This window comes from Talaromyces proteolyticus (genome assembly GCF_021365285.1).
Source record: "Talaromyces proteolyticus strain PMI_201 chromosome Unknown BGW36scaffold_4, whole genome shotgun sequence".
In the NCBI taxonomy this organism is placed as follows: Eukaryota; Fungi; Ascomycota; class Eurotiomycetes; order Eurotiales; family Trichocomaceae; genus Talaromyces; species Talaromyces proteolyticus.
This window is the reverse complement of record NW_025764280.1, coordinates 1630281-1655981: the sequence shown is the minus strand read 5'-3', so window position 1 is coordinate 1655981 and position 25701 is coordinate 1630281. Positions and strand designations below refer to the sequence as shown.

The following is a 25701-nucleotide window of genomic DNA, read 5'->3' as shown; positions in this document are numbered from 1 at the left end:
GCCGCCATCTATATGTATTTATTGCTCGTCTACCGTGACTCATGATATTCCAGTTTTAAAAAAGCAGACTCTTTACTGATTCACTCCTTTTTCCATTGCCCGCGCGGCTAGAATATCGCCAACTTTTGGCGGCAGGACCAAAGAACCACGATCATTGCGCTTGAAAAGATCAACTAGAAAGCCTGCGGTTTTGGCCGGTTGGTCTTCTTGGACGAAATGGCCGGCAGAGGGTAAAACCTGGAGCGAATATTTCCCTAAAAGATGGGCAGTCAGTAAGACTTCCGCCGGATATGGTCGTGTAAGTTATTCTACGCACCTTGCATCTGTGCAATCAATAGCTCTTTGTCCAGTCGGTCTGTGCCTGCCAAGATCAGAAGTTTACCGCCCTTCGCCTCGAGGAACTTGCGACTCAGTCCAATAAACCAGTCCTCCCAGAAGGGCTTCGTCTCTGCTAGATTTGTCCGCCATACCCACGGACGCGAAGGATCAGATGGATCCTCTTCTTCTTTAAGCAACGAGGGAACGGAGACTCGAGCGGAAATATTGTTCCGAATTGTCCGTGAGCGAATGCTGCAGCATTAAGTTTAGACGATAAGAACACGAATACAAAAAGGAACAAGGACTGCTTACTGCCAGTCGATTGCAGATGACAAAGAAGCAAATTTTGTAGGTCGAGTAGACAAATATGTGTCCATGCTCTGTAATGCATCCATGGCAGACCCTAATGTAGTAAGCACCCAGAGTATCGGCGTATTATTGTTAGAAAACTACCTTCGACGACATCTAAAACCGCATAGGCTAGCACTTTGCTACCCAATTTTCCATTCTTCGCAACGTCAGTGATAACTGCCCCTCCAAGACTGTGTCCGACAAGGACTATATCTGGCAATTCCTGCCATCCCATCTTGACTTGCGTTTCTCGAACCACGAAGACCACGTCGCGGCTCAACGTGTCTAGCTTGTAATTAGGAGCTTTAGCTTCGCCGCTGGATGACTGCACGGTGGTGCTTCCATGATGCCGGGCGTCAAACGACAATATGCCAGCATCGGGGAGAATCTTGCGAATTTCAGTGGCGCAGGCGGCAAATGATAGCCCAGATGAGCCTGCACCGTGGTGTGTCACAAAAAGAGGACCAGACTTGCTAGGAGGCGTGATGTAGGCGTGATGCACTATATGCAAATCATCCACATCTTCTTCCAGAAAGAGCTCTTGAGAGTAGAACTCAGACCAGCTCAGTGACTTGCTAGGGTCTTTTCGCGATGATCCCGTGCTGGAATGTATATTAGATGGGTACATATCAAACATGCCAGGAATCAGGAGACTTACGACGCCTGCTTGAAAAACAATCCTTTGCTCGGCGAAGGCATTATGGTTGCATTCGACGAAGCTGACGAGGTTGAGGATGAGTCGCCGTCTTCTTCTGCGGTCGACCCGAACTTGCTATTCTCATCGCTCTCGTTGAGAAAAGGCAGGTCGGGTGGCAGTTTGGCTAGCCGCGCTTTGACGAAGCTCTTCTGAAGGTCGCTCATATTGTCCATGCATACGGCACGCGATCTAGCACTCTACTTGCGCTGAATGGCACATCCATGCAAACCTCCCGTTTCCTGGCCGACCTCGATTGATCCTTGTGGAAAGATGGTAGAATTGAGTGTGAGGGTGAGAGTGAGGGAGATGTTGAAGGAGCGATCGGGAGCCTGCCCCCACTTCTATCAGAAAGGCGTTAACAGGAGATGTAATGGTCTAATCGCAGACACACTGTGACAAAGAAATACGTCTTCTATTTAGTAGAGGTAGTTAACTTCGATATATCGTTAATTCCTCAGTTTCGATTGGTTCACGTGCTGATATCATGAAGAGGTCAGATGATCGCTGCCTCAGGCAACAAGGCAGCAATAACTATACCTTCACAACACTTCAAGTTTTGAACAGTACTATCATATCCAACTAATTCGGGTATTCTTTCGTCATTTGCTTCTCGATTATCATTGGAGATATAAGCAGAAAGAGAAGCAGAGGGCAGAGTTGTTAAGGGACCGGGGAAGGTTGAATGGGACAGCATTCATGGATCTAACTGGTAAAGAGAGCCATAATTTTTTAATTCCACTTCTTTCAAGAATTATAGCCTCCAAGGCCGGTGACCTCAATGCATTATGATTGAATGCCGATGAAAATTTTACCGTTGGACAAAACGACATCAGGCGGTACTCAAACGCCTCGCCAGTCCCCAGGGATATCGAACCAAAAAGGGGGTAAATTCTAGCACTGCAGATGATCACCTGGCATATGATACTTGTGTCTGCACCTAGTAGCTTTTTAGGAATACTAGTTCTACCGTCTCACGAGTTCAAATATTGAACGAAGCTCTGAGAGAGACATACAGGACTTCGGTCATAAAAGGCCCAATCATTATGTAGTTGCAGGATACTTCTTGCAACTAGACCGCTGCACCAGAGATATTAACTACATAGTATGACGAGGGTATTCTGCAATATACAACGTTCTCGTAATTGAATTCTCTGCATTGTTTGTGCTACAGTGTATGAACGTGACTGGAGATGATTGACTGACAGGTCTGTTTTAAAATGTGCCTGGTTTGAAATTCAATTGAAGGCGTGGCTGAATTATTCTTGTATATCTGTCACACGTTGGCTATAAAGATGTTATGATCTCATGCCCACAAGATATGTGAGTGGAAGCTGAATCAATTGTCCGAAAGGCATGGCCACGGGTTATAAAGACATTGAGAAAACCCGCAACATTCATGTTCCGCAGCATCAGTCTCTGATCAGCCAACAATTTCCTTCAATATCGTATTTACAATCCTGAGCTGACTCCTCCCAAGCATGTCTAGTGTTGGAGCCCAACAGATCCTCTTAGGTAAGTAATTATCACCTTTTCCTTGCAGTTGGTATCAACATGCGTACCTCTATCCAATGTTCCACTAGGAACGGCTATTGCCGCTGTTAGTTCCACTTCGCACCTCCGTGTTTACATTAAAGACACTGCTGAAAGCATCCGTGAGAGTAGCTATGAAAATGGCTGGGCAGGGGGACAACCCAGTAATGTGATCGCTCAGGCGACGATCGGCTCACCGATTGCTGCTACGTCTAAGGAGCTGAACCATGTATGTGTTTTAAATGCATTGTCGACATAATAGCATCAACTTTAATGTAATAGTTCAGATCCGAGTATATTATGTTTCCCAGGACAATACCCTCAAAGAAGCAGCCTATGATGCTGGTACCGGATGGTACGATGGCCAGCTCAGCATGGTGGGCGTCACTGTCGCCCCCTATTCGAAGCTCGCGGCAGTTTTCCTTGCTGGAACTGACCAATTGCTGCTGAGGGTGTATGCGCAGCTGAACGATAATACCATTCAGGAGTTTGGTTGGAATTGTATGTGGTCCAGCGCTCCAATCTTCACGGCCAGTCTCTAAACTAAACCAGTTTCATTTTTAAGCCGATGAAAAGGGCTGGTCAAAAGGGGTGAACCTCAGCCAGGCTCTACCTGGCTCGGGCATTGCAAGCACCTCGTTCCAAAAGTCGCAATTGAGTATCAGGTGCAATTTTTATTCAATTCCTCACTTGAAGATAACATACCATCAGCAACTGACCTCGACATGAGTTTTCCCCAGGACCTATATCCAAGAAATCAGCTCCAACATTGTTGAGAAAGCCTACGATGCATATACCGGATGGTCTTCTGGAACATTCACTTCACAGAGTGCGCCTCCACGCACTGCCATTGCCCTCACCAGCTTCGGCGATAGTATCTGCATTCGCGTGTATTATACCACAACTGACAACCATGTGGTAGAGCGAGTGCACTATACTGGTACCGCCTGGTATGACGGTGACTTCGATCAAGCCAGCACTCCAGGAATGCAGATTGCAGTTATATCATCGGGTAGAGGGCCAAATGGATTGAATCTGCGCGTCTATTTGCAGCAGGGGGCGTTGGTGACTGCCATATCCGAGACGGTGTGGAGTAATGGAGCGTGGTCGCCGGGAGAAAAAGCGCTTCCTCCAGCGTAACTCTGTGGTGAGGAATGTTCTGGACAGTACGTTGTCGAGTTCCGCAAACGCGAGACAATCTGAAGTTACATAAGTGAGGTGTAGGATTCAATCGATTGGTCGTTTAAAGTTCTATTTACCAGTTGATGTAGAACAGCTTAATCAGTAAGAGCAAAGGAGATCATTCAATGGTTCTGCTGCAGGTTCCGAAGTTTATCATATATGTTTTTAAATAATACTAGTTCCCTCCCTAGCACCAGTAATCTGAAAATAAAACGAGAAAGGAAATGAAACCTTCAACTCCAAGCCGTGCCCAAGTGCCCAACGCCAGGGTATCGCCGCCGGTTCAAGTAGCGCATACCGATGTCATGTGAATAAAATTATCTTCAAATCCACGCTTCTCTAAGGCAGAAAAGCACCACCGGCAATAATCAGATTCATATTCGTGAATTTGACCTTGTAAACGGGACTCTTCTTCGTCGGGAACGCGCTGATCTGGTCAGGTGTTACTACATTCTCTTTTCCTTTCTTTTTGCTGCTGCCAGGGCCAACTGAAGCAGACGGTTGGCCGCTGGAAGTGCTGGAATTGGCGTCGATTTTCGTGCCCGTGCCATTCTCAGCCGTCAGTCGTGCTTGGTTTGTTGTTGGTTCGGGTGCTGGAGGCGCAATGTCCCAGACTCGCACAGTATTGTCAGCACCAGAAGATACCAGCACAGTCGATTCAACGCTCCAGTCTAGTGACCAGATACCGCCCTTTCCATGACCACGCATACGTTTCAAAAGACGGCCAGGAGCCAAATCCCACAAGAAAATAGAGCCTTGGTCATCAGCAGATGCAAGATACTTTCCATTGCGACTGCACGCCAGAGCTGTGATGTTGCCAGTGTGGCCAGTGAACATGCGTACTGCATTTCCGGTAGTCACTGCCCACATTCGAACAGTACGATCTGAGCTCCCTGTAAAGACGTATGCCGAATTTGGATGGAAACAAACGCAGTCAACATCTTGATCATGGCCAGCGAAAATTCGCTGTTGACGAATCCGATCGGTTGCCCAGAGACGAGCAGTTTTATCAAGTCCTCCAGATACAAAGTAATAGCCATATGGTCCCCAGCTAAGATCCCAGACAGGCTGGTCGTGGCCTTTATAGATTACCATACACTGGTACAAATCCAATGACCAGAGTCGAATAGTTTTATCGGCTGATGAGGAGAGTAGCCAACGTGCATTGGTAGGAGCGATCTCGCCCTCTGAACGAGGAGCCGAGGGAGCGAATTTCACGGCATAAACAGGGCCAGAATGACCGAACAAACGTTTCGAGTTAGAAGGAGTGCCTGTAATCTCTTCCACGCCTTCGTGGCTGGGTCTGATGGCCTTGCCATCAAGACTCCATATTCGGATGTATGAATCTTCAAAGCCAGCAGCGGCCAGCATATTGTCATCAGAGAAGTCGATACATATCATGCTAGATAGAGAAGTTAGGTCTGGGATTTGCCACAGATGGAAATATAGACTTACCGATCGTGAGTATTATGGAATGTAAACATGCAAACAGAGCATGCAACGCCAACACCACCAGAACGGCCTTCAATACGGAACCGATCGCGATTCTCTTTGACTCGCTGAACCTCCATGGCAACGTCACGCGCGGTAGATGGCGGAAATGGGACTTCTGCCCGCGTAGGAGCCTCTTCATCCTCCTCTTTTTTAATCATTTGATCATACTCTTGGACAAGAGTGTTTCTACCGGGGGAGGAGGATTATTTGAGTCCTCCTCTTCAAGCTCTGCACGAACATCACTCTCTAGTTCGGGTTCCGGAGGGAACTTTCCAAGTTTTAGCCTAGGCAGAGTTCCTGTCATTGCAGGGTTATCGCCAGTATAGGCCGATCCAGGGTGGTGACCTGGAATACCCTCGTCCTCCGCAGGGAATGTGTGAGTCTCCGCAGAACGACCCAACATAGCCGCGAAGCTAAAACGGTCGTCGGAAGCCCGATCCTTGGTGGTGACATTGCAATAACTACTCAGAATTGCCGACATCACAGATCCTCCTTCCTTTTGTTTGTTCTCTAAGAATTGCATTAAATTTGAAAATGCAGGGTTGCTAAGAATCAAACGGTATTTGTTGGAGCGATATAATTTGGCAGTGGAGTTGTCTTGAACATGTTCGGGCAAAGTAATTTTTGACAGTGTGCGTATATCCTCTGCATGTTCGGGAAGAAAGAGATTGTTATTCGTTTCAAAATACTGCTTTGCCTCTTGTGGATATAAAGCTGTCGCCAAATCCAAGAAGGAATACACAAATAAAGGCCAAAGAACACGTCGAAGTTCGGGCTAAAAGACCGTTAATAGAACGAAAATTAATCGAGCCCAAGATATCGTACCTTGTACAGATCAAGATTATCTTCAATCCAAACCTTTAAAAGATCTGCCAGTTCAGATGTCAGTGTCTGAAAACATCCAAAATAAATAACATCAAACATACCAAAACCAGCTTGGTACTTGGGCCGTTGATTCTCGTTAGACTGGGGTAAAGATCGGCCATCTATTTCTTGACTGGCTGACTCCATACGAAGCATTGCCTCCGTTCTGGTGTAGCCTTTTTTGGCCAGGTAGTCAATGACCTGTGGATAAAAGCATGGTAAGTCAATATCTGAAAAGAAGATGAGAAAAACAATTTGGAAAAGGTTAAGTAGAACGGAGAACAATGGAAGGTAGTGGCAGTGGAAGCAGAGCTTTGATATCCCTTTGACACACTCTCCAAAAAGCAAGACAGGAGGGGTAAACGGGATGGAAAATAGGGTCATGAGTTATGGGGATCCAAATTCTATGCAAAACTCGATGGCTTTACCATTCGGACGGCCGCCTCAAAGAGCCGTTGGTCTCGCAATGTCGCCATAACTTTAGATTTGAGGAACGATAGCCAGGTGTGAAAGAAACGAGGTGTTGAGATGAATCAAATATGAGTGGAATGATAAGACCATATAAACGTGGCGGGGTATCTCGAGTACTTTTTCAAACGGATACAAACAGGCATCAATGTGATATTGCCAAGAGAGGCTGGAAGGCTGGATTGGTCTGTCCTCTCACAGCATTCATAGGTCAGAAGATCAAAGGATGAACTAAAAGCCATTCACCTTTGGTTTCCCTTTCAGTGCTATGTATGCTTGTGACAAGATGACCGAAACACAGATGAGGGACTTCCACAGAAATAATGCAGACTGTAAAAGCTACACACCTGCACAACTTCTCGATAGTGGAAATCAAATTTCATGGGCGATACAGCAAACCAGCATTAAAATAGACGAGACTAGCCATCTTTTTCTTTCCCCTTACATTTCAAGAAACACATAACATCAACATAAAGTACACTCACAATTTGATTAAGATTCTGCTGAGACACCGGGGGGGGTCCTGAAGGCCCCGGAGTTGTTGGCGTATGCACTACAGGAGGATTAGCAGCCATGGGCTGCTGAGGAGGTAGTGGCTGCATGGAGGTATTCGGGCCAATGCTACCGCTGCGAGGAGCAGGGCTTGGAGCACCACCACCGGGCGCAGACATGGCGCTTGTCGGCCGTTTCTCCGGCGGTTGAAGAGATTTAAATATCGTGTGAAATTATTCAATGAAGTACTCCCGCGCAGACTGAGACATGCCTGGATGATATCACTCAGATTGGATTGATGGAAGTTGTATCACGGATACAAACTTGAAAGCGGCCAGGGAGGCTTTTGATAATGCGCTAGTCTTCTTTAGGACTAGAGAAGGCGCACTAGTGGGAAACTTCCCCGGCACACGTGATTCGAAGCTTCTCTCCCAAGAACAATATACACAACGCGGTCAAGTATCCCTGCAAAAGTGAGACGAGATGGAGGAAATACCCAGTGCGAAGAGTGAAACATTCTCTTCTGCCGACCGAATCAGGCAATTGAACGACATTGACAAGGTACGATCCAACCAAAGCTTAGGAAGAGAACAGTCTTAACATGAACATTGCGCGTAGGATGTTGCCAAACTCGTGAACTCAGCTGGGCTTGCTATTCAGGCGCTCGCAAATGACAAATCCAGTGCCGCATCAGGAAGCTCCATTGAGGAGCGCAAAGCAGCCTTCAAGACTGCGACCTCCCAATACTTCGCCCTCCTCTCGTCGATTGATGTTCGACTACGTCGACAAGTGTATGCGCTAGAAGAAGCAGGAATACTTGATGCAGAGTCTGTGGCTGCCAGCGGGTCGTTTAGAGGGGATGCAGCGGTGGGAACAGCTGGGTCTACTGCTGCAGGTGGAAGCGGGACGGCGGCGGGGGTGTTCAATCCTCTCGAAATCAGTTGGCTAAACAGTCGTAAGGACACTGTGGGCAAAGACAAGGAAGCTGAATCGTGGGCTACCACCAGAGAGCTGGTTAAAAGATTACGCGACCAAAATCATGACGAGGAGAAAATGGACACTGACTGAAATTTATATCGACATGACTAGACGACGCAGGCTTCAAAAGCAAACCATACACGATAACGAGCACGAGCTGTCTGATTTAGGATACACAGGGCTAAGCTTTGTTGATCAATTCAAATGGTCTGTTTGATATTCAGGTCTATGTCAGAAATCTGACGTTGCCATGGAGATCTTCGAATTGGCATGGATATAAGCCCAATGGAATGATCATACGAAGTTTTGAAGTCTTGTGAAACCTTATAGAGAGAATTTCTTCGGATATCTACAAAACTCCGACGTGTTTCAGGCCAAGACTATAAGAAGGCTTCTCGCAGACAAATCGTTCATTGCAGCTCGTCATAAGATTCGTCTCGACCACCACCAAGACAGTCCCTTTATTTCTTGCCCATCGAGTTGATCATCTCTCGGTGAGCAGCCCTCTCTTGGCTCGTCTCTGACAAGGGTGCAAGACCTATAGCAGACGAAATTAGATGACACCACCAAAATACTAGACAATAATGTACTCACTTCGGAGGTCTCCAACGACGTCCTTTGCCTTTCCGAAATAAACTTCCTCTATTTGTAGCCATCAGTATCCATCCTCATATCATACTTTGAACCTCAACGTACGTAGCAAATTCCTCATCTTCAGTTCCATATCCTCGACAAGCCTTCCCACATTCGCGACATGGCTGGCGTCAGATTCGACGGGAAGATCAGTCTCTACTTGCCGAGTCATATTTCCACTAAGGTCCATTTCTCCCAATGCATCCGACTCATTAGCCAGGTGTAGAATGACAGTGCTAGTCAATTTGTAATGCGACATGCGTGCACGGTCGGTCGCTTCAAAGACATGGATACTATCCCACGCTCCGGAGCTCTTTCCACCGGGGGTAACACCTGCAGACCAAACCAAAATCAGTATTCTCACCGCGACCACACGCAAGAAAATAATATACCCTTTTTCAGCAAGACAACCCCGGCAAAGCCATCATCTAAATCCCAGAAGTAAACACTCCCGATGCCACCTTCATAGTACAATTCTCGGTACACGTCAAAAGCCTCGTTGGCAGCAACCTCGAGTTTGCGCACTCGTTCACTGGGTACTGTACCATCTTCTAACGGGGGGTCGAATTCGTTGCTCCAGGGTGATCGGTAGCTGTCGCCATCTCGGTTGTAGTCGCAAAGCAGGTAGTCGCGGTTCGACTTGGCGCACCGCCGTTGCTCGAGCGGCTGGTCGACGGAGGCGAGGAGGTCTTCCGTTAGATCGGGGACCAGGGTTGTGATGGATTGTAGGTTGTCGCCTGTGTCGCGCGGCGAGAGCCGGCGGAGAAGGTCACTGGTTGTTTGCGAGGTTCGTCAGCTTGTGGAAGGGTGGGAAGCGCGGGGTTGATTGGAGCTGGATGATGGTGCGGGATGGTTGTGGATGAGGAGGGAGAGTTTATGGCAGGATGAATGGAGGCATAGGGTAGAACCAGTAACTGCTTACAGGGCGCTGTCGAATTGTGTATCCGCCATGGTTGCAGAGAGGGTAGAGTGTGTTGACTCTGTCCGGAGTCATGAAGATTAGTTAAAGTTGGGGGTCGTGGAGCGATGTATGTATTTGGCGGCCCGCTGCAACACTACTACGAGGCTTGACCTTCCAAAACAGCAACCATCTATGTCATTAGTAAATCATTAGTAAAGGGATAAAACTTAATAAAAATGCCTTGTTTTTAATTCCGTATTTTCTTCGGTAAAATTGAATATCAGAATTATAAATTTCCATGTACATCGTTATCCAGAAAGCCCAATACAACTGAAATCCGTATCCAAAGCCACTAACAGGATATGAAACAAAAGCAGTCAGGGCTAGAAAAGGAATCCATCGTCATCATTGTCATCATCAATAATAAGTCGCTGTCTTTTACGAGCTTTGCCGCCACTCGTCCGTTTAGCAAGGGTTTCAATGTCTGGGAGATCAAAATCGACGTCATCGACATCAACAATGATTTGAGACATATTCAAAAGATCTTCGTTGGAACCGACAGCAGCACCAGGGGAGCACATCAGCGAAGAGGAAGGACTGGCTTCTCTTTGGGGTGCGTACGAGCCGTTGATGATAGGATTTGCATTACTTTTCGCGGACTTCGAGCCCACAGGAAGCAATTTCGAATCGTCGGCCTTTTTCGCGTTTTTCTTGATAGATGCATGTGCCTTCTTTCCAGTCTCTTTTTGTTTTACAGATACTGCAGAAGCATTCTGTCGGATCCTTTCCAAAACAGAACTATATCGATCTTCACAATTCGGGTGCGTTGTATTTATTTTGTCTAAAGCAGTCACCATTCGTCGTGTCAAGGATCCATGGCCAACCAGTTTGGTAGGTCGCAGGGTTCGCTGAAGCTGAGGGAAAGCATCATTCCGAGGTCGACGGATAAACTGAGGCGTGGTACCTCCCACATTACGGTATCTGATTTCCAATTCCCTCTCTTCTTTGGGTGTAAGTAGCACTTCATGGGTAGACGGAACCTCGACAGTTTGCGGAGGTGGAGTGGATGCTGGCCTTTTCGTCTTTTTCGCGACCATGGTGAGTATATCAGCATTCCCGCTGTCCCCAATGCGAGAAGCCTTCCTGAAACCAGTCTCAACGTCGTCCGGCATATGAAACTTTTTCGGGGGTCGTTTGGGAGCCCGGCCTTTTTTCTTTGGCTCCGGCAGCTCTTGCTGTGAGTTTTCAGGAGGAATATCGACTTCTCGTTTATCAACAATGGGTTTCACATGTTTGGGGAGAATACGTGTTGATGTCTCCTCGTGAAACGCGAAACGAGTCCCACTGGCAATGAGTTCTTGCATCTTTTCGTAGTTATCTTTGGCTTTGCTGTACGATTCTTCTTCTTTTCCTTGCATCAACAATAAAACAATATTACCAGCGCGCTTTCGGCCGGTACGACCCATACGTTGGAGCATCCGAATTGGACTCGCAGAAGAATCATAGCACACAATGAGGTCGACTTCTCCGATATCTAAGCCTTCCTCACCGATTGATGTCGCAACAATGGTGTTGTACGTGCCACTCTTGAATTTCTCAACAACACTTAACTGTGTCTTCTGGTCCATGCCCTCTGAACCTTTAGCACTGGCTTGTCCAACGAAAACGTGCGGTCGTATTATTGGCTCGTGTCTCTTCAGTACTCTCGTGATTTCCTCGGCACTGTCTCTGAAATGCGCAAAGATCATGATTCTTGTGTTTGAGGTTGTTGCTTGATCAGTACCCTCTCCAGCATCCATGAAATGATTGAGAACAACCTCTCTCAAATATTCCAGCTTTGGATGACCGATAAATTCAGGATCTCTACTCCACGGTTCAATGTGATTCATGAGCTTTTTGAAGTGATCATCCTGTGCGATTGCACGCTGGTATTTACCGCCCTTCTGACCTTCGGTATTAGACCTGAAGGATATTAGGTGTTTGTAGAAGGGGACAATGCCATGATATTTTAGTAGATCGATAGAATGGGCTAGGCTAGCCAAAACAGTAAAAAGAGCGTTGACTTTCCCTTTTAAACCGAAGTGTGCGTTTCTTCCCACTTCAGAAGTCATCCACTGCTGCCGTGCTTTGGTGAGACCATATGCAGTAAGGGCCATTGGATCACGGCCCCAGTAGGCGTTTAGAGAGCGAAGTTGATCCACGCTCGACTGTAATGCCTTCGAGAGAAGATCCATACAAAGATGCATCTCCTCAGTGTTAGTAAAAGTCTGAACGTCAACATTACGAGCGTGAACGTATTCTCTAATGTCCAGAGATTGTTCTGTACGAATTTCTACTCTCGCTATCTCCAAACCATCAATAACAGTTTGGACTGCCTCGACTGTGGAACCAGGAGTGGCTGTCAAGGCCAGCACTCGGAAGCTCTGGTTGAAGCGTCGCAGGAATTTCACCACCTCGACGTAAGCGTATCCACCTGTCGCCCGATGAGCCTCATCAACCACAAGTAAAACAATACGTTTTGGGTCAGCGATTCCAGTCTTGAGATCATTTATCAGAGTCTGGGGGGTCATAAAGAAAATGCGTTTTGTTTGCCATTCTTCGGCTCTGATACCCGGCGGTACATTTCCGGTTAATAGCGTCGTTTGAGAGTGAGGAATTCCTGCAATCCCTAGACAGGCCGTTACCTGCTGTGTCACCAGTGGTTTCGTGGGCGCGACAAAAACAATCTGGGCTTTTTTCGTCCAACGAAACCAGTTCAACATAATCGTGGCAGCAATGAATGTCTTTCCTAATCCTGTTGGCAGTGCAACCAGAAGGTTGTAGAATAGACCTTTTTGAGTGATGTTGAATTGATAGTCTCGAATCCTGCCTAGGTTCGTAGGGTACACCCAAGTCCGCATTGCTTCAGTGTCTAAATCGTGATGGGTTGGTGGTTCATCTCTAGGAGGAGGCGACCAGCTACGGACTGGTTGTGAAGGGTCCCTTGTAGCTAGATGAAACAATGTCGTCTGGCGAAGATTTGCACGTTGTGTTTGCAGGCCTCTATTCTGAGCATGAGACACGGGGGCAGATGTGTCAGGCCCTCTCTTGGGCGACAAGCATGGAGACGAGTCAAATGCATCGTCAGGGATATCGTCCAGATCGAATCCTGCCTCTTCCTTCTGAGCCGGGGCAGGTTGGGCTGTATTTGTCGTATTCTGGGGATCCACCCTTATGCCCTCCTCCATATTGCCTTCCTCCGCAAAAGATTCTAACGATGCTGCTATGGCAGCCTGTAGATCGTCGTCATTCTCTCCGATGTTCTTGTCTCCGTCTCGAGCATGATCAACACTGGTTTCCGGCGTCACAGTTTGCTGAACCTTCTCGTCCGGCTTTTTCCAGCGAGGGCCGCGAATTCGGGATGGACTGGAGTGAGGTTGTGTTAGTTGCGAAACGAATGTGTTCTCTTGCAATCTTGATATCTTTGGAACGAATATCTTGTATTTGGAGTGGTATCCGTCGTCGCTTTCGTCGTCTCCCGAATGTTGGTGCCGTCGTGGCAATGGCAAACTACCATCGGAATCTCCATTGTCGAACTCTTCCAGTTCATCATCACTCGATTGACTTGAGACCTTTTCGCGAGGTGCATTCGTGGAGGCGTCGTTGCTTAGACGTCGTCTTTTCGATGGACGCGGTAAATCGGAGTCACTGGCGCAGGGATCAAAGGCACTTGACTGACTTGCCACAATAATTTCATCATCGTCAATCTCGCTGAAAGTGTCAGACATTTTGGATGCACCACCATGCATGAGGAGAAGAAGGCTTCACTCGACAATCACAATGATCGCGACGCGGTCGGCGGCGCGCCAACACGAAAGCACGTGATCCATCAACCTTCTATAACTATACTAGCGGAAAATGCATTTATGCCTTAGTGCTGAGGCGCCAAGGCACCAAGCTTCTTGTCTCAATACAACTGTAAATAAGCAATAAATTTTAATATGTTGGCTGTGAGTATCCTAGTCGACAAATGCGGTCAGTACAAGAGCCTCATACCCAGATCGTCTGCCATTATTCGTTCTCTATCCACCCAGCGCTGTATGTTTCGGTAACATTGGACGGAAAATTCTGAGGTGTGCTGTTACCTCTGTTTAATATGGATGTGGTTCGCTTACAGGCGCTCCGAATATGCAGGGAGTAACCGCCAAAGGAGCCCATCCGCCTTCTAGGAATGACCACTCATGCGAGCTGACTTCTGAGTGAGTAATACTTAGTGAACGGTTCATATCGGTCTGAATGCCTATAGGGAAGGGATGAACTTGGTTGACGTCCACTCTCTTGTATTAGACGTAATAGCTGCGGGGAAATGAAGTGCTCCTTGGTCGGCTGGTGCGTAACCAATCGCTGAGAAACTCGAAAGCTGAATTCATTAATTCGTACTCTTGTATACAAATGTATATCCTCACTGTCGTCAGTCTCTGGTTTAGGTGGGGACATTGGGCAGTCTGGCTGCCGTTCAACGCTTCCTTTGTTTGCCCTTAGCAGCTTCAGTCTTGTCACACACGAGATATGGTGTATCAGAGAGCTGCTGTAGAACACTCTTGACTATATATATTGTAGCCACCTCGCACTGCTACAATTCTTCCTGACTTGCCACGATTGTCAAGGCATACCGGATCTCCCTGTCCTCCAAATATCCAAGACAGCCTTAGATTAATGCTGTCATTTCCAGAACATGACTTCTGCATAGCCCGACCAATAAGCGGTATTCTTCGGTGTGTCGAGCAATTGTTGTGTTTGGTTCGCAACACGAGTTACAACACCTCGGTCAGCTGGCTGTTAAAAGGAAAAGCAAACGCTACAATGCATGATGAAATGGGGGATGGCTGACTGCCTTGGTGCCTCGGTGCTCAGGCGCCCAGGCATCAGCTCCATTTAAAGTATTTTGCTTTTGCTTAGTGCTGGACTACTTTTAGCGGATGATCGATCCGCAGGCGATTTCCCCGGATTTTCTACATGTCATACATAGGTATAACAACCAGAACTGGTGATGGTCATGCTCATCTACTCGGCGTCCGATTGCAGGTTCAAGGGGCTCCCAACCCATCCCTGTGAAGAAATATTAACCCTGGCACTACAAGAATAACAATAATAATACTAGTGCGTAGCAATAATTTGAATAGCAGACATCCCTGTCTTTGTTTTCGCCTCGGGCCCAATCAGCAGCCGCGCAGTGGAGCCGTAGGGCCTGGCTGCTAGGAAGGAATGCAAAACAAAGCTATAGTAGCAACAGGAGGAATCGTTCTCATATTAAATATTAAATGCCAGGAGAGGGCAGCTTCCTCCTTTCTCGTCCTCCCACTCTCTTGTGCCCTCACATCTCACATTCGCTTGCTCTATCCATCATAAGTTCGTTTGATCTCTTGACTTCCATTAGATTTCCAACCTAGTCTGCTCTGAAACAACCCAAACTCTCAAAATGAAGTTCAGCATCCTCGCACTTTCTGGCCTGGCTGCCATTGCCGCCTCCCAAACTGCCACGGGCTCTCCTGCCACCGAGACAACTTCGTCCTTGTCTCCAGAGGCTTCTTGCGCTACGAACTGTGAGTAGCTTCCTCTCAGCCGCCATTCTCCTTGTTTTATAGCTAATCCAAATACCTCTACAGGCGAGTCTGCCGATGTGTGCTGCAAAGCCAAGTGCTACAAAGTGCCATGCCCCAATAACTCCATGGCCAACGATACCACCGCCTGTGTCGCCGCCTGTCCGCAAGGAAATGGAAGCCCTGCCGACACTGACAGGTACGCCAGCTGCGAACAATCGTGCTACAACTCGGACTTCTTCCCAGCCACTGGCTTGGTTGCTGAAATCAGCGCCAGTGCTGCCAGTGCCGCCAGTGCCGCCAGTGCCGCCAGTGCTTCTGCCAGCGAGGCCACTGCTACGGGCTGTAAGTGATTCAACGTATTGTCTATAGCTTCCAAACACTAACACAGTTGGATCACGCAGCCTCTGCATCTGAGTCTGGCACTGCCAAGAGCACAGGCTCCTCGTCCACCGGCTCTACCAGCTCTACCGCTAGTGGTAGCAGTGCTACTGCGAGCCATACGGGTGCTGCCAGTCAAATTGGCGTTCAACTTGGAGGTGCTGGTATTGTTGGCGCCATTGTTGCTGCTATCATGCTATGAGCTGTCACCAGGTCATATGCAGATTCTGCCGCCGCGCAGCTCGAGAGGGAAGTGTTGTTGTGACTGATGATTCATTCCATTTGTATTTCTCAGATATACGTGTAGTTATACCACTCATAATTAATGTATACCACCTTCTAACTTATTCTGAACGGCATTAACGCGATTGATGGCCCTCAGCATAAAAATACAACGTCAAAAATCAAGCAATTGTATGCACTGTGCAATCACCAGGCGACGATATTGCAGGAAGGAGCATGCTGCCTATTGCGGTATAGCCCCATAGTGCCAGTTGCGCACCGTATTGCCCAATGAAATCATTTCTTCATTGACTATTTACTCGGTGTTGAATAATACCGGAGCAAGCTGTATTTTTCGAGTAATTTTCGCGGCTGATGCCTGATTTCAGCACCACCCTCATAAATTTCAATATTGATCCATACTACTTCTATACAAAATTTTCTCTTGTGAAGAGACGAACCACAAGATTCCTTCAATATAATTCAAATCCTTGCATTGAATAGGTTCATCGAATAGGCTCAGGTGAAATGTCTCAACCCCTCCTCGAGGCTATGACAGGATATATGACCCAATCCATGTCCGGCCACGACCCATCGCACAACCCAGCACATGTGCACCGCGTGGTCAGGCTCGCTCACCAGGTTCTCGAAGGCGAGCTCTCTCGTCACCCAGATACAGCGATCAACTACGACCGGACCATCATCACTCTGGCGGCCACACTGCACGACATCGGGGATCACAAATACCTACCAGAGACAAGCACCAATCAAAGTAATGATACTAATAAAAAAGAGACGAGTGATCCCACGCGTATGGTCTACAACATCCTCAAATCCCACGGCGCCGACACAGCGCTTGCCGAACGAGTGCAGACGATCGTCTCGCACGTCTCGTATTCCCACGAAATCAGGAATCCGCAGAAAGTGCGGGATCTACTTGTCGACGAGCGGTATCGGGAGTTGGCAGTTGTGCAGGATGCCGATCGGCTAGATGCGATTGGCGCAGTGGGGATTGCGCGCACGTTTACGTATCTGGGGTCGCAGGGGGAGAAGAGGAGGCAGGAGGGCAGGGTGGAGGGTTGGGAGTTGGAGGAGTCGATTGAGCATTTTGGGGAGAAATTGGAGAAGTTGGAGAGTATGATGAAGACGGATACCGGGAGGGCGATGGCAGCGGAGCGGACGAAACGGCTACGCGAGTTCAAAAAGTGGTGGGTTGATGAGACGGCTGTTATTGCATGAATGATTATAATATAACTTGATGCTAAACAGAAACAGTGATTCAATCGAGTACTCTAATGATAGCTAGCCCTGTTTTGTAGATTTCTCCTTTATGCAAGTTTTTTTCTCGTTTCGATATTTAGAGAGTGGTGACGGAACGTCCCAGAATGCATCAGAACGAGTGAACAGAACAGAACAGAGGGGTATTGGATGTCATAGGCAGCTGCAAACCAGCTCCAAATTCAGATGGCTGTGGCTGCATCAGAACGAGTGAACAGAACAGAACAGAGGGGTATTGGATGTCATAGGCAGCTGCAAACCAGCTCCAAATTCAGATGGCTGTGGCAGCATCATAATAATGTGTTGAACAAATATGCGCACAAATATGCTTTCAGAAATAATAACCCAAACTCCTGATCATTAAAATCCCACCCAGTACGATTTCTAACTCCACGAAGCCCAGGTGTCTAGAATGTCGGCAAAATGAGTACCAAGAAAAGAACATAAAAGAAAATGCGAGTTACAATCTGTTAAACTCTGTCCTGGGCAAAGTCCAGAACGTCGCAGTCATCTTCAAAGAACCCGTCGTCGTCGTCCCGGTGACCAGTAGGCGATAATGCAGCGGAGGTTTTCTTCTTTCGCTTTGTTGTGATGACAACTTCCTCAACTTGATCCCCGCCATTACCGAGACTGATCAAATTTTCCATTTCTGGGTTTCCCATCATCTGGCCAGTGAGCTCCTCATCATCACTATGGGGTAGAGGTTGAACATGAAGCTTCTGCGTCTGAATATCATTTCCAAAGACCCATGAGCCTAATGGAGGCCCTGCTGCTGATGTAGGGTCAATGATAACATTCAGTGTGACTCTCCGGTCTGTATGGAATGGTTGATAAGGAGTGTTGGTCTCGATCTCGGCCTGGGAGAGTGGCTGGGAACTTAGTTTCGTAACCGATGAAGGATGGGATGTAGCCAGTGGTGATGACCAGCTTCCGACCACCTTATCATCCATTGGGAGGCCAATTTGCAGAGGCCCAGAAGGGTTTTGCATATACTCTGGCAGTTTCATCTCTGCTACTTTGCCCCCAATGACGGGTTGGTGACGCCGAGCTTTATTTCTATCTGTGCTGCGTTTGACCTTATATATCTTGAATGAGCCGTAATCAATTACGCCCAACAGACTCTCATTGTGAATCAAGACCCACGTAACGCGAGATGCCATAGGGTCCCTACCGAAGCTAGTCAAGTGCAATCGGTTTTCCCCTACGTGTCGCAGCGTGCTCACCGTGCCAGTAGCAGCCCCCATAGATTTGCTCAAACCAGCCGCAACAGCTTTGCCGCCAATTCCAGCTGCCGACGAGATACCAAAACTAGGAGTCCCAGAAAAGCTGCTTCCTACACTAGGGGCACGACCTCGGACAGCAGCGAGAATCGGCTGCGTAGTCCCTCCCATGAACTTCATAGCACTCACAAACGGGCTGGCAGATCCTACCCCTTCCGATTCTGGGGTGGATGATGCCGGGTCTTCTAACTGCGGTCGGCTAGGTTTCGCTTGTACTCGTCGAAGAGGTGGCCATTGAAACGCTACTCGAGGGATGTCGTAAACATGGACTGTGCCCTTCCGAGTAAGAACTGCGAACTTCTCCCCAGTGGGATACGCCCAAACGATATCAATGATGTTCGAAGTGGTTAACCGAGAGTACCTTGCTATCAGCCGTACATGGGAAGTAGAGGCGTTGTTGCCGGTTAAATCATCAGACAAGAATGCAGCTGTTCTGCAGTTTTTGGCCTGCATAAGATCCCACACATATTGGACATCCCCCTTTTTACTTGCAGTTAGCAACATGTGGCCGTTGGGCGCGAATGAAAGATAGCTGCATCCATTGGGAGCTTGAAAGGTTGCAAATGGCACTGGAGAAGTCCCCTTAGGGTCTTGTCCGTGTTCGAGTCTTTTCAGATCGATTATTGAAACCAAGTCTGGCTCAGAAGATGACGCCCCAGACGTTTCTTGACCATGAGTGGGCGGAAACAGGGCATGTGTTCCCTGCTGGGTGTCGGGATAGGGAGAAGAGCGTCGGTTACCACCTTGACTTGCCTGCTGATCTTTATTCCAATAATTGTTCCACGCTTGCAGACCTTGATCACCCATCCATCGGGCACCCTTGAAAAGCTCTTGGGTGACGCCTCTGGCAACTTTATCGAACAGACTTTCGCCGTCTCCCACGTCTGTGGCACAATTTATAGTCGGCTTAGATGGTGGGATGTGTGTGTCTAGGCCGTGGATCTTCCTCTGTGTACACTGCTGTGGGACAGATCCCAAGGGCGGTGCTCTGGACGAAGACGTAGGTGGAACAACAGCAAGCCACCGTCCACTGAGCGAAATGATAGGGTTTTCTGAAGATCCAGGCCCATGTTGGCTATCAGCTTGAGATCCATCATGGTCTGTAGAACTAGAAGAAGTGGAGTAGCGTCTGACTTCTTTGGACTGTATCGTAGTCCATGTTTTTCCGAGACACTGATACATAGCGGCAGATCCAGACGACACAATGCCATAGATGAAGACCTCACCGCTGACCCCTGAAGCTACAATGACGTAGTTTGTGGTGGTATACAGTCTTAGGCTCCCAACGGGCGCTGGGGCAAGCAAAGATAGATTGGGATAACTTTCAAAACAGGGTGCAGGTTTGCTCTGGAAAAGGCTCATGATGTGATCCCCAGTTTTGACGGAATATATCTCCACTCTTGTCTGATATAGGGTGTCTTCTTTATTCTGTGGCTTTTCGCTTGGCACCGACTTTCCGGGTAGGCCTGGGAGAATTTCGTTCTGCTCCGAACCAATCGAGGAAGTGTCTCCAGGTTCGTCTTTATGGGCCACCGGGCCATGTATGATAACAGCCACATGAGGTCGAGACGATGCATATGGGTCGGGTCTCGAAGCATAATTTAAAATTTTTGCGTCAAGAACGCGTCCATTGAGACCGGTCAGTGTCCCGACCGTACGTGTTTTCTGGCTTTCTATCGCGATGACGTGGAGCTCCCCATCAGTGCCAACCAAGAGCACTCTGCCGCCGATTTTGCTTGTCTTCAGAAAAGGGCCCGGGATAGAGTCCCACCCACAAAAGGAGTACTGGCTGCCAGCACCAGACCTGTGTGGAGATGGAATGTCGATTTCTGGAGCACCGTAGAAATGGGCTTGGGGCAGGTGTGGCAGTGGTGGTTGGCTTTGAAAGTGAGCACCCATTGAGTGACGTTTTTGTCTATCAATAGATGGATGGCGTGGTGATCCGATGCCAACTGGACCATAATTCATCGGCCTCGTCGGAGCTATAGGAGGAGACGCTGATGATGATATGTGGCTCCCAAACGCAGCTCTTTCGAGTGTATTTGGTATACTGTGGGGAGAACCACTGGCAAAGGCCGGGTCTAAAATGTCATTTGGAGGGCTTTTCCCGAATGGAATGGACTTTGCCCATGCGTCTGTCCTTAGGACGGTATCGCTCTCAGGGTTGTTGTTGTTGATGGGATCCAACGCCCCTAGGACCGGGGATGCCGGAGAGATGACGGCATTGCCAGAGGGGGGAGTGAACACATTGCCGGGATATGACGATGGATCGGACTGGGATGGGGGAGAAGGCTGGATTCTAATGCAGATACGATGTTTGTCAGTGTCGTGTCATACCAATCACGTCACTAGGGGAGGACATACTCGTCTGCCGCCATCTGGTCCGTTTGTGGTAGCAGTGTATCCTTTCCTTTTGTTCCATGCTTGTTTTTCCCTTTCTTCTTCTTCTTGCCGCCAGTTGACTCCTGTACCGAACCAGGGCTTTGCGACAGCGGGGTATGATTATCAAGCGAAAGGTGATTAATAGGGTGGAAGAAATCCTCTGATGCTGCGGGGGGCATTCACACAGCTCCGGCCAAACACAGTTAGCCGGAGGTTGGTGGTGCAGATATATAGATATCAATAGCAGCTGGCTTACTGCTGGAGCTGCGGCGGCCGTTGGCAGTGGCAAGCGTCTAGTGAGATCGGATGAACCGGCGCCGGGCTGGTGTTGATGAGGTGAGGAGATGCCCGGTTGGGATTCTATCGTACGCGGTGTTATAGCGGTCGCAGACACGCGGAAGTACTCGGTACAGACAGCAGTGTTTCCAGAACACGATGTCAACTTGCGTAACTAGTAATAGTAGTGAGCGCGTCCAGGCTCCCAGGGTAGCAACCGCAGAGCATATAGGAAGACTTGGCAGGTGGAGAGAAGCGGAAGAGGATAGGTCAGAACGCGATGACGGTAGCAACGTGTTGATATTCAGCAGTGAGGAGAAGTGAGTATATACGAGGCAGGTCGAGTCGAGGAGGGAGAGGGGAGAGAGGAGAGGTCCAGGCAGATAAGAGCAAGGGGGGGAGGAAGATAGAGAGGGTGGGGGAGGGGAAGGTGTATGATGGGGCAAGAACAGGCTTAGGCGTGGCAGCCGCCAGGTCCGGAGCTTTAACTAGCCTTTGGGTGGGGTACCTCCTCTCTCCCTAACTACAGTATACAGTAGACAGTGGTGCTTGGAGGACACTCTGACACATGCATGATGGCGATGATGGCGATGATGATGATGTCCCACGGTCAGTCAGCCCTGGGCGGGCGAATGACTGGCCATCCCCCTTCTTCTCCTCTTCTGACAGCAACTGAATGTTATTATTAATGCGAACTGATGGAGTCATGTCATTCCTGGCAGGCGTCAGGTGACGCCTGCCAGTCACGGGTTCCCATCGCCATCTCTTAGGATGATGAGCCACTGATATCTTCTGATTACCGTACGCGCACGACCACGCCATGCGTCGTACATTTCTAGTGGTGTATTAAATAATATAGCTAACTAGTGATGTACAGCAGAGCCGATCCTGGCGCGGAACAGGTATAGTAAAATGCAGGAACCAAAAAAGACCTACTCTAGCTTGCTTCATCGTATACAATCCTACAGCTGTGATCTCACTCCTGCTATAAAATGGAGAGAATGGCTCTTCCGTCCCTGTCACCCAAGCACAGTCCACAAACAATCTAAGTCTTCTTCTTCGACGCCGCTGCCTTGGCCTTGGCAGCCTTCCTTCTGCTGCTGCGGATCATCACAATACCCAGGAATGACCCGACGACAGCTGAGCCCAGGAGCGTGAGAATGACAGGGATCCGGATCGCCCACACGCGTGGAGGGAACAGGTCATGGAGCGGGTGACCCGTGTCGACAAATGGCTAGTTGGTCAAACAGTTAGTCGATTGTGCGTCTGAAGTTGCAAGCGTGGTAGGATCGAATTACCATCAGTATAGTCCATGTCGTGTAGTAAAGAAAGATCGCAGTTGCGACCAACAACATGGCGGAACCGACAATAGGACCGAGCTAGCAGAGCAATTGTGATCAGTACTCGATTTGTAGGTGAAGTGTAAGCCAGCTTACCATAATGTTGACTCTGCAACCGAATTTCTCTCAAACACGCAAAAGGGGATTTGTAGAGGGCAGAGAGACCGTCCGCAGCAGCTCCTTTTGCGGAGACTGGCCAGGTCGATACTTGTCACGTGATCTGGAGGCAGGTGGCGCGCTAGTGAAGAGCCTTGAATTATTACGGTCCAGGAAAGACCACCGAGTTTTTTGATTCACAAGACAGCCACGACGCCGTCGACTACGGCCAGGTCTCTTCTGATCTCACCAAGAACTCGCTCTCCAGAGTGGCCGCGCCAGACATGTCGGATCCGGTGGTGCTTCAGTCGGCGGTTCGCGTGCCAACTCCTCCGCCAGGAGCGTCCTACTCACCTCAACCGTCGAGCGTGCGGAAGCGTTCCCCTCCGTCTCGATCGCCATCCCCTCATCGTCGGCGGTCGCCTCCAGGGGCCGGCTCGAGAGACCTGAGAGACGATGTTCCCCGTCTCGATGCAGACCGCGCTCTCGAAAGGGAACAACAGCTCACAGAGAGGTTGCGGCAGCAAGAGAAAAAAGATGCACCGCGAAAGCCATTGACTGAGGAGGAGAAGCAAGCCTCGGCCAAGGCTGAGTATGAAAAGCTGCTAAATATGCGGTCGGGAGGAACATACATTCCACCCGCTCGTTTACGCGCTTTGCAAGCCCAGATTACAGACAAATCCAGCAAGGAGTATCAAAGGATGGCATGGGAGGCCCTGAAGAAATCAATCAACGGCTTGATCAACAAGATCAACGTGTCTAACATCAAACATATCGTGCCCGAGCTCTTCGGTGAAAATCTGATTCGTGGACGAGGTCTATTCTGTCGAAGCATCATGAAGGCGCAGGCCGCCAGTTTGCCCTTCACTCCCATTTACGCGGCCATGGCGGCTATTGTCAACACAAAGCTTCCTCAGGTGGGCGAGCTCCTCTTAGGGCGGTTGATCGTTCAGTTCCGCAAAGCATTTAAACGAAACGACAAGGCAGTTTGTATTTCTTCAACCACCTTCATTGCGCACCTGTGCAACCAGCAGGTCGTCCACGAAATGCTTGCAGCTCAGATTCTGTTATTGCTGCTTCACAAGCCTACAGACGACAGTGTTGAGATTGCAGTCGGTTTGACCCGAGAAGTTGGCCAGCATCTGGAAGAGATGAGCGGGCCCATTGCCCTAGCAGTGTTCGACCAGTTCAGGAACATCCTACACGAGGCCGATATCGATAAACGAGTGCAATACATGATTGAAGTCTTGTTCCAGGTACGAAAAGACAAGTATAAAGACAACCCAGCTGTCCGTGAGGAACTCGATCTAGTCGAAGAAGAAGATCAAATCACACATCGTGTGGGATTAGATGACGAGATCGAAACTCAAGATGGACTAAACATCTTCAAATTCGACACCGAATGGCAAGAGCATGAAGATGCCTACAAGAGGCTCAAGGCAGAGATTCTTGGCGAAGATAGCGACTACGACAGTGATGATGAATCCGAGGACAGTTCCGATGATGAGGAAGCCGAAGAGGAGAGGCAGATGGAGATCAAGGATCAAAGCAACACCGACCTTGTGAATCTCCGACGTACAATCTATCTGACCATCATGTCGAGCATTGACTTTGAAGAATGCTGTCACAAATTGATGAAGGTTTCCCTTCCTCCTGGCCAGGAGCACGAGCTGCCCTCAATGATCATTGAGTGTTGCTCCCAGGAGCGTACCTACTCAAAGTTCTACGGTTTGATCGGTGAACGATTTGCCAAGCTGAATCGCCTGTGGTCGGATTTGTTTGAAGAGTCGTTTGCAAAGTACTACGAAACCATCCACCGTTATGAAACAAATCGTCTGCGCAACATTGCCCGGTTCTTCGGTCACATCTTGAGCAACGACGCCATCGGATGGCATGTCCTTTCTTTGATTCATATGAACGAGGAAGAAACCACATCTAGCAGCCGTATTTTTATCAAGATCTTGTTCCAAGACCTCGCCGAGCACCTTGGTCTGGTGAAACTAAAGGAGCGATTGACCGATCCTGTTCTACGCCCAAGCTTCGACGGCCTCTTCCCGCTAGACAACCCTCGCAACACACGTTTCTCAATCAATTACTTCACCAGCGTTGGCATGGGTGTTCTCACCGAGGAAATGCGCGAGCATTTGAAGAACCTTCCAAAACCAACGCTTCCAGCCTTGCCTGCGACGCGCGACGAATCTGACCGCGATTCCGTTAGTTCATACTCGAGCTACTCCTCTTACACTGGTTCATCCCGTTCCTCCTCCCGGTCACGTTCGCCGGTGCACCGTGATCGCGGTGATCGTGGACGGTCCTATTCGCGGTCCGTCTCTCGACCTGCATCATATTCTCGCTCCCCCTCATACTCTCGCTCTCGGTCTCCTCCCCGCGGTGGCCGGGCCCGTAGTCCCCGTGGCCGATCTTATTCACGCTCGCGATCTCGCTCATATTCAGTCTCTCGCTCCCGTTCGCCGGTGCGAGCACGCAACCGCCCACGATCTTACACGCGATCTCCATCTCGCTCTCCATCTCGATCTCGACCTCGACCTCGGTCATACTCCCGATCTCTCTCTCCTGTCCGCGGAGATGGCGGTGCACCACGCAACCGCGGACGCTCATACACGCGCTCGCGATCTGTGTCGAAATCCCGTTCGCACTCATTCACACCTCCGCCTCGTGGCTCTAAGAGGTAATAGCATGGACAAAACAGCATATTAATTATGAATTGAGAGGCGTGATCTTCATTCTGGCTTCCTTCGGCCATGTATATAAGTTCGGGTAGTTCTTCGATATACTGCAAACACTACTCAAAACCCCAAAGTTACCGCTTCGTGTTCTCTTTTTGGTGCTTTTCCTTGGTACATGCATGTTTGGGAAGAATATGGCGATGGATCGCCGGTCACTAGGCAGCAAGAATCCATAAATATTAATTCATAATATAAATCTCCAGTAATAAATG

General features: G+C 48.8%; 11 protein-coding genes across 11 annotated transcripts; 5 read left to right on the top strand and 6 right to left on the bottom strand.

Moving 5' to 3' along the window:
* Positions 1-72: 72 nt before the first annotated feature.
* Positions 73-1800, bottom strand: BGW36DRAFT_338438 (putative ribosomal protein/carboxylic ester hydrolase; the record flags this gene model as incomplete). Its single annotated transcript, XM_046213011.1, has 5 exons — positions 1328-1800; positions 772-1271; positions 631-721; positions 317-570; positions 73-254 (listed from the first exon to the last, which is right to left on the bottom strand). Exons 1-5 carry the CDS (start codon positions 1537-1539, stop codon positions 73-75), a joined length of 1239 nt encoding a protein of 412 aa, XP_046074382.1. The 5' UTR covers positions 1540-1800.
* A 1044-nt stretch (positions 1801-2844) lies between these two features.
* BGW36DRAFT_425490 (fucose-specific lectin) lies at positions 2845-4036 on the top strand (the record flags this gene model as incomplete). The annotated part of the gene is made up of 5 exons (XM_046220122.1): positions 2845-2878; positions 2947-3125; positions 3184-3397; positions 3462-3561; positions 3637-4036. 5 exons carry the CDS (start codon positions 2845-2847, stop codon positions 4034-4036), a joined length of 927 nt encoding a protein of 308 aa, XP_046074381.1.
* A 73-nt stretch (positions 4037-4109) lies between these two features.
* Positions 4110-7837, bottom strand: BGW36DRAFT_374739 (putative transcription initiation factor TFIID subunit). The gene is made up of 6 exons (XM_046215697.1): positions 7390-7837; positions 6499-6637; positions 6398-6441; positions 5763-6347; positions 5534-5739; positions 4110-5480 (listed from the first exon to the last, which is right to left on the bottom strand). The coding sequence occupies exons 1-6, from the start codon at positions 7573-7575 to the stop codon at positions 4418-4420; spliced, it is 2223 nt and encodes a 740-aa protein (XP_046074380.1). The 5' UTR covers positions 7576-7837; the 3' UTR covers positions 4110-4417.
* A 42-nt stretch (positions 7838-7879) lies between these two features.
* On the top strand, positions 7880-8464 carry BGW36DRAFT_425488 (mediator complex, subunit Med11; the record flags this gene model as incomplete). The annotated part of the gene is made up of 2 exons (XM_046220121.1): positions 7880-7957; positions 8015-8464. 2 exons carry the CDS (start codon positions 7880-7882, stop codon positions 8462-8464), a joined length of 528 nt encoding a protein of 175 aa, XP_046074379.1.
* A 371-nt stretch (positions 8465-8835) lies between these two features.
* BGW36DRAFT_425487 (F-actin capping protein beta subunit) lies at positions 8836-9958 on the bottom strand (the record flags this gene model as incomplete). Its single annotated transcript, XM_046220120.1, has 5 exons — positions 8836-8912; positions 8969-9016; positions 9071-9340; positions 9400-9779; positions 9930-9958. 5 exons carry the CDS (start codon positions 9956-9958, stop codon positions 8836-8838), a joined length of 804 nt encoding a protein of 267 aa, XP_046074378.1.
* A 708-nt stretch (positions 9959-10666) lies between these two features.
* Positions 10667-13582, bottom strand: BGW36DRAFT_280851 (P-loop containing nucleoside triphosphate hydrolase protein; the record flags this gene model as incomplete). The annotated part of the gene is made up of 1 exon (XM_046210216.1): positions 10667-13582. A coding segment is annotated over one exon (2916 nt), but the record flags the coding sequence as incomplete, so codon positions are not given.
* Positions 13583-15366: 1784 nt separating this feature from the next.
* On the top strand, positions 15367-16070 carry BGW36DRAFT_425485 (uncharacterized protein; the record flags this gene model as incomplete). The annotated part of the gene is made up of 3 exons (XM_046220119.1): positions 15367-15490; positions 15554-15832; positions 15892-16070. 3 exons carry the CDS (start codon positions 15367-15369, stop codon positions 16068-16070), a joined length of 582 nt encoding a protein of 193 aa, XP_046074376.1.
* A 379-nt stretch (positions 16071-16449) lies between these two features.
* Positions 16450-17561, top strand: BGW36DRAFT_374731 (uncharacterized protein). The gene has a single exon (XM_046215696.1). It carries the CDS (start codon positions 16619-16621, stop codon positions 17327-17329), a length of 711 nt encoding a protein of 236 aa, XP_046074375.1. The 5' UTR covers positions 16450-16618; the 3' UTR covers positions 17330-17561.
* A 277-nt stretch (positions 17562-17838) lies between these two features.
* Positions 17839-21209, bottom strand: BGW36DRAFT_293062 (uncharacterized protein; the record flags this gene model as incomplete). Its single annotated transcript, XM_046210962.1, has 2 exons — positions 17839-20947; positions 21013-21209. 2 exons carry the CDS (start codon positions 21207-21209, stop codon positions 17839-17841), a joined length of 3306 nt encoding a protein of 1101 aa, XP_046074374.1.
* Positions 21210-22393: 1184 nt separating this feature from the next.
* Positions 22394-22676, bottom strand: BGW36DRAFT_274407 (putative dolichol phosphate-mannose biosynthesis regulatory protein Dpm2; the record flags this gene model as incomplete). The annotated part of the gene is made up of 2 exons (XM_046210173.1): positions 22394-22540; positions 22605-22676. Coding segments are annotated over 2 exons (219 nt in total), but the record flags the coding sequence as incomplete, so codon positions are not given.
* Positions 22677-22746: 70 nt separating this feature from the next.
* BGW36DRAFT_357320 (uncharacterized protein) lies at positions 22747-25435 on the top strand (the record flags this gene model as incomplete). The annotated part of the gene is made up of 2 exons (XM_046213862.1): positions 22747-22876; positions 22917-25435. The coding sequence occupies 2 exons, from the start codon at positions 22747-22749 to the stop codon at positions 25433-25435; spliced, it is 2649 nt and encodes an 882-aa protein (XP_046074372.1).
* Positions 25436-25701: the final 266 nt, after the last annotated feature.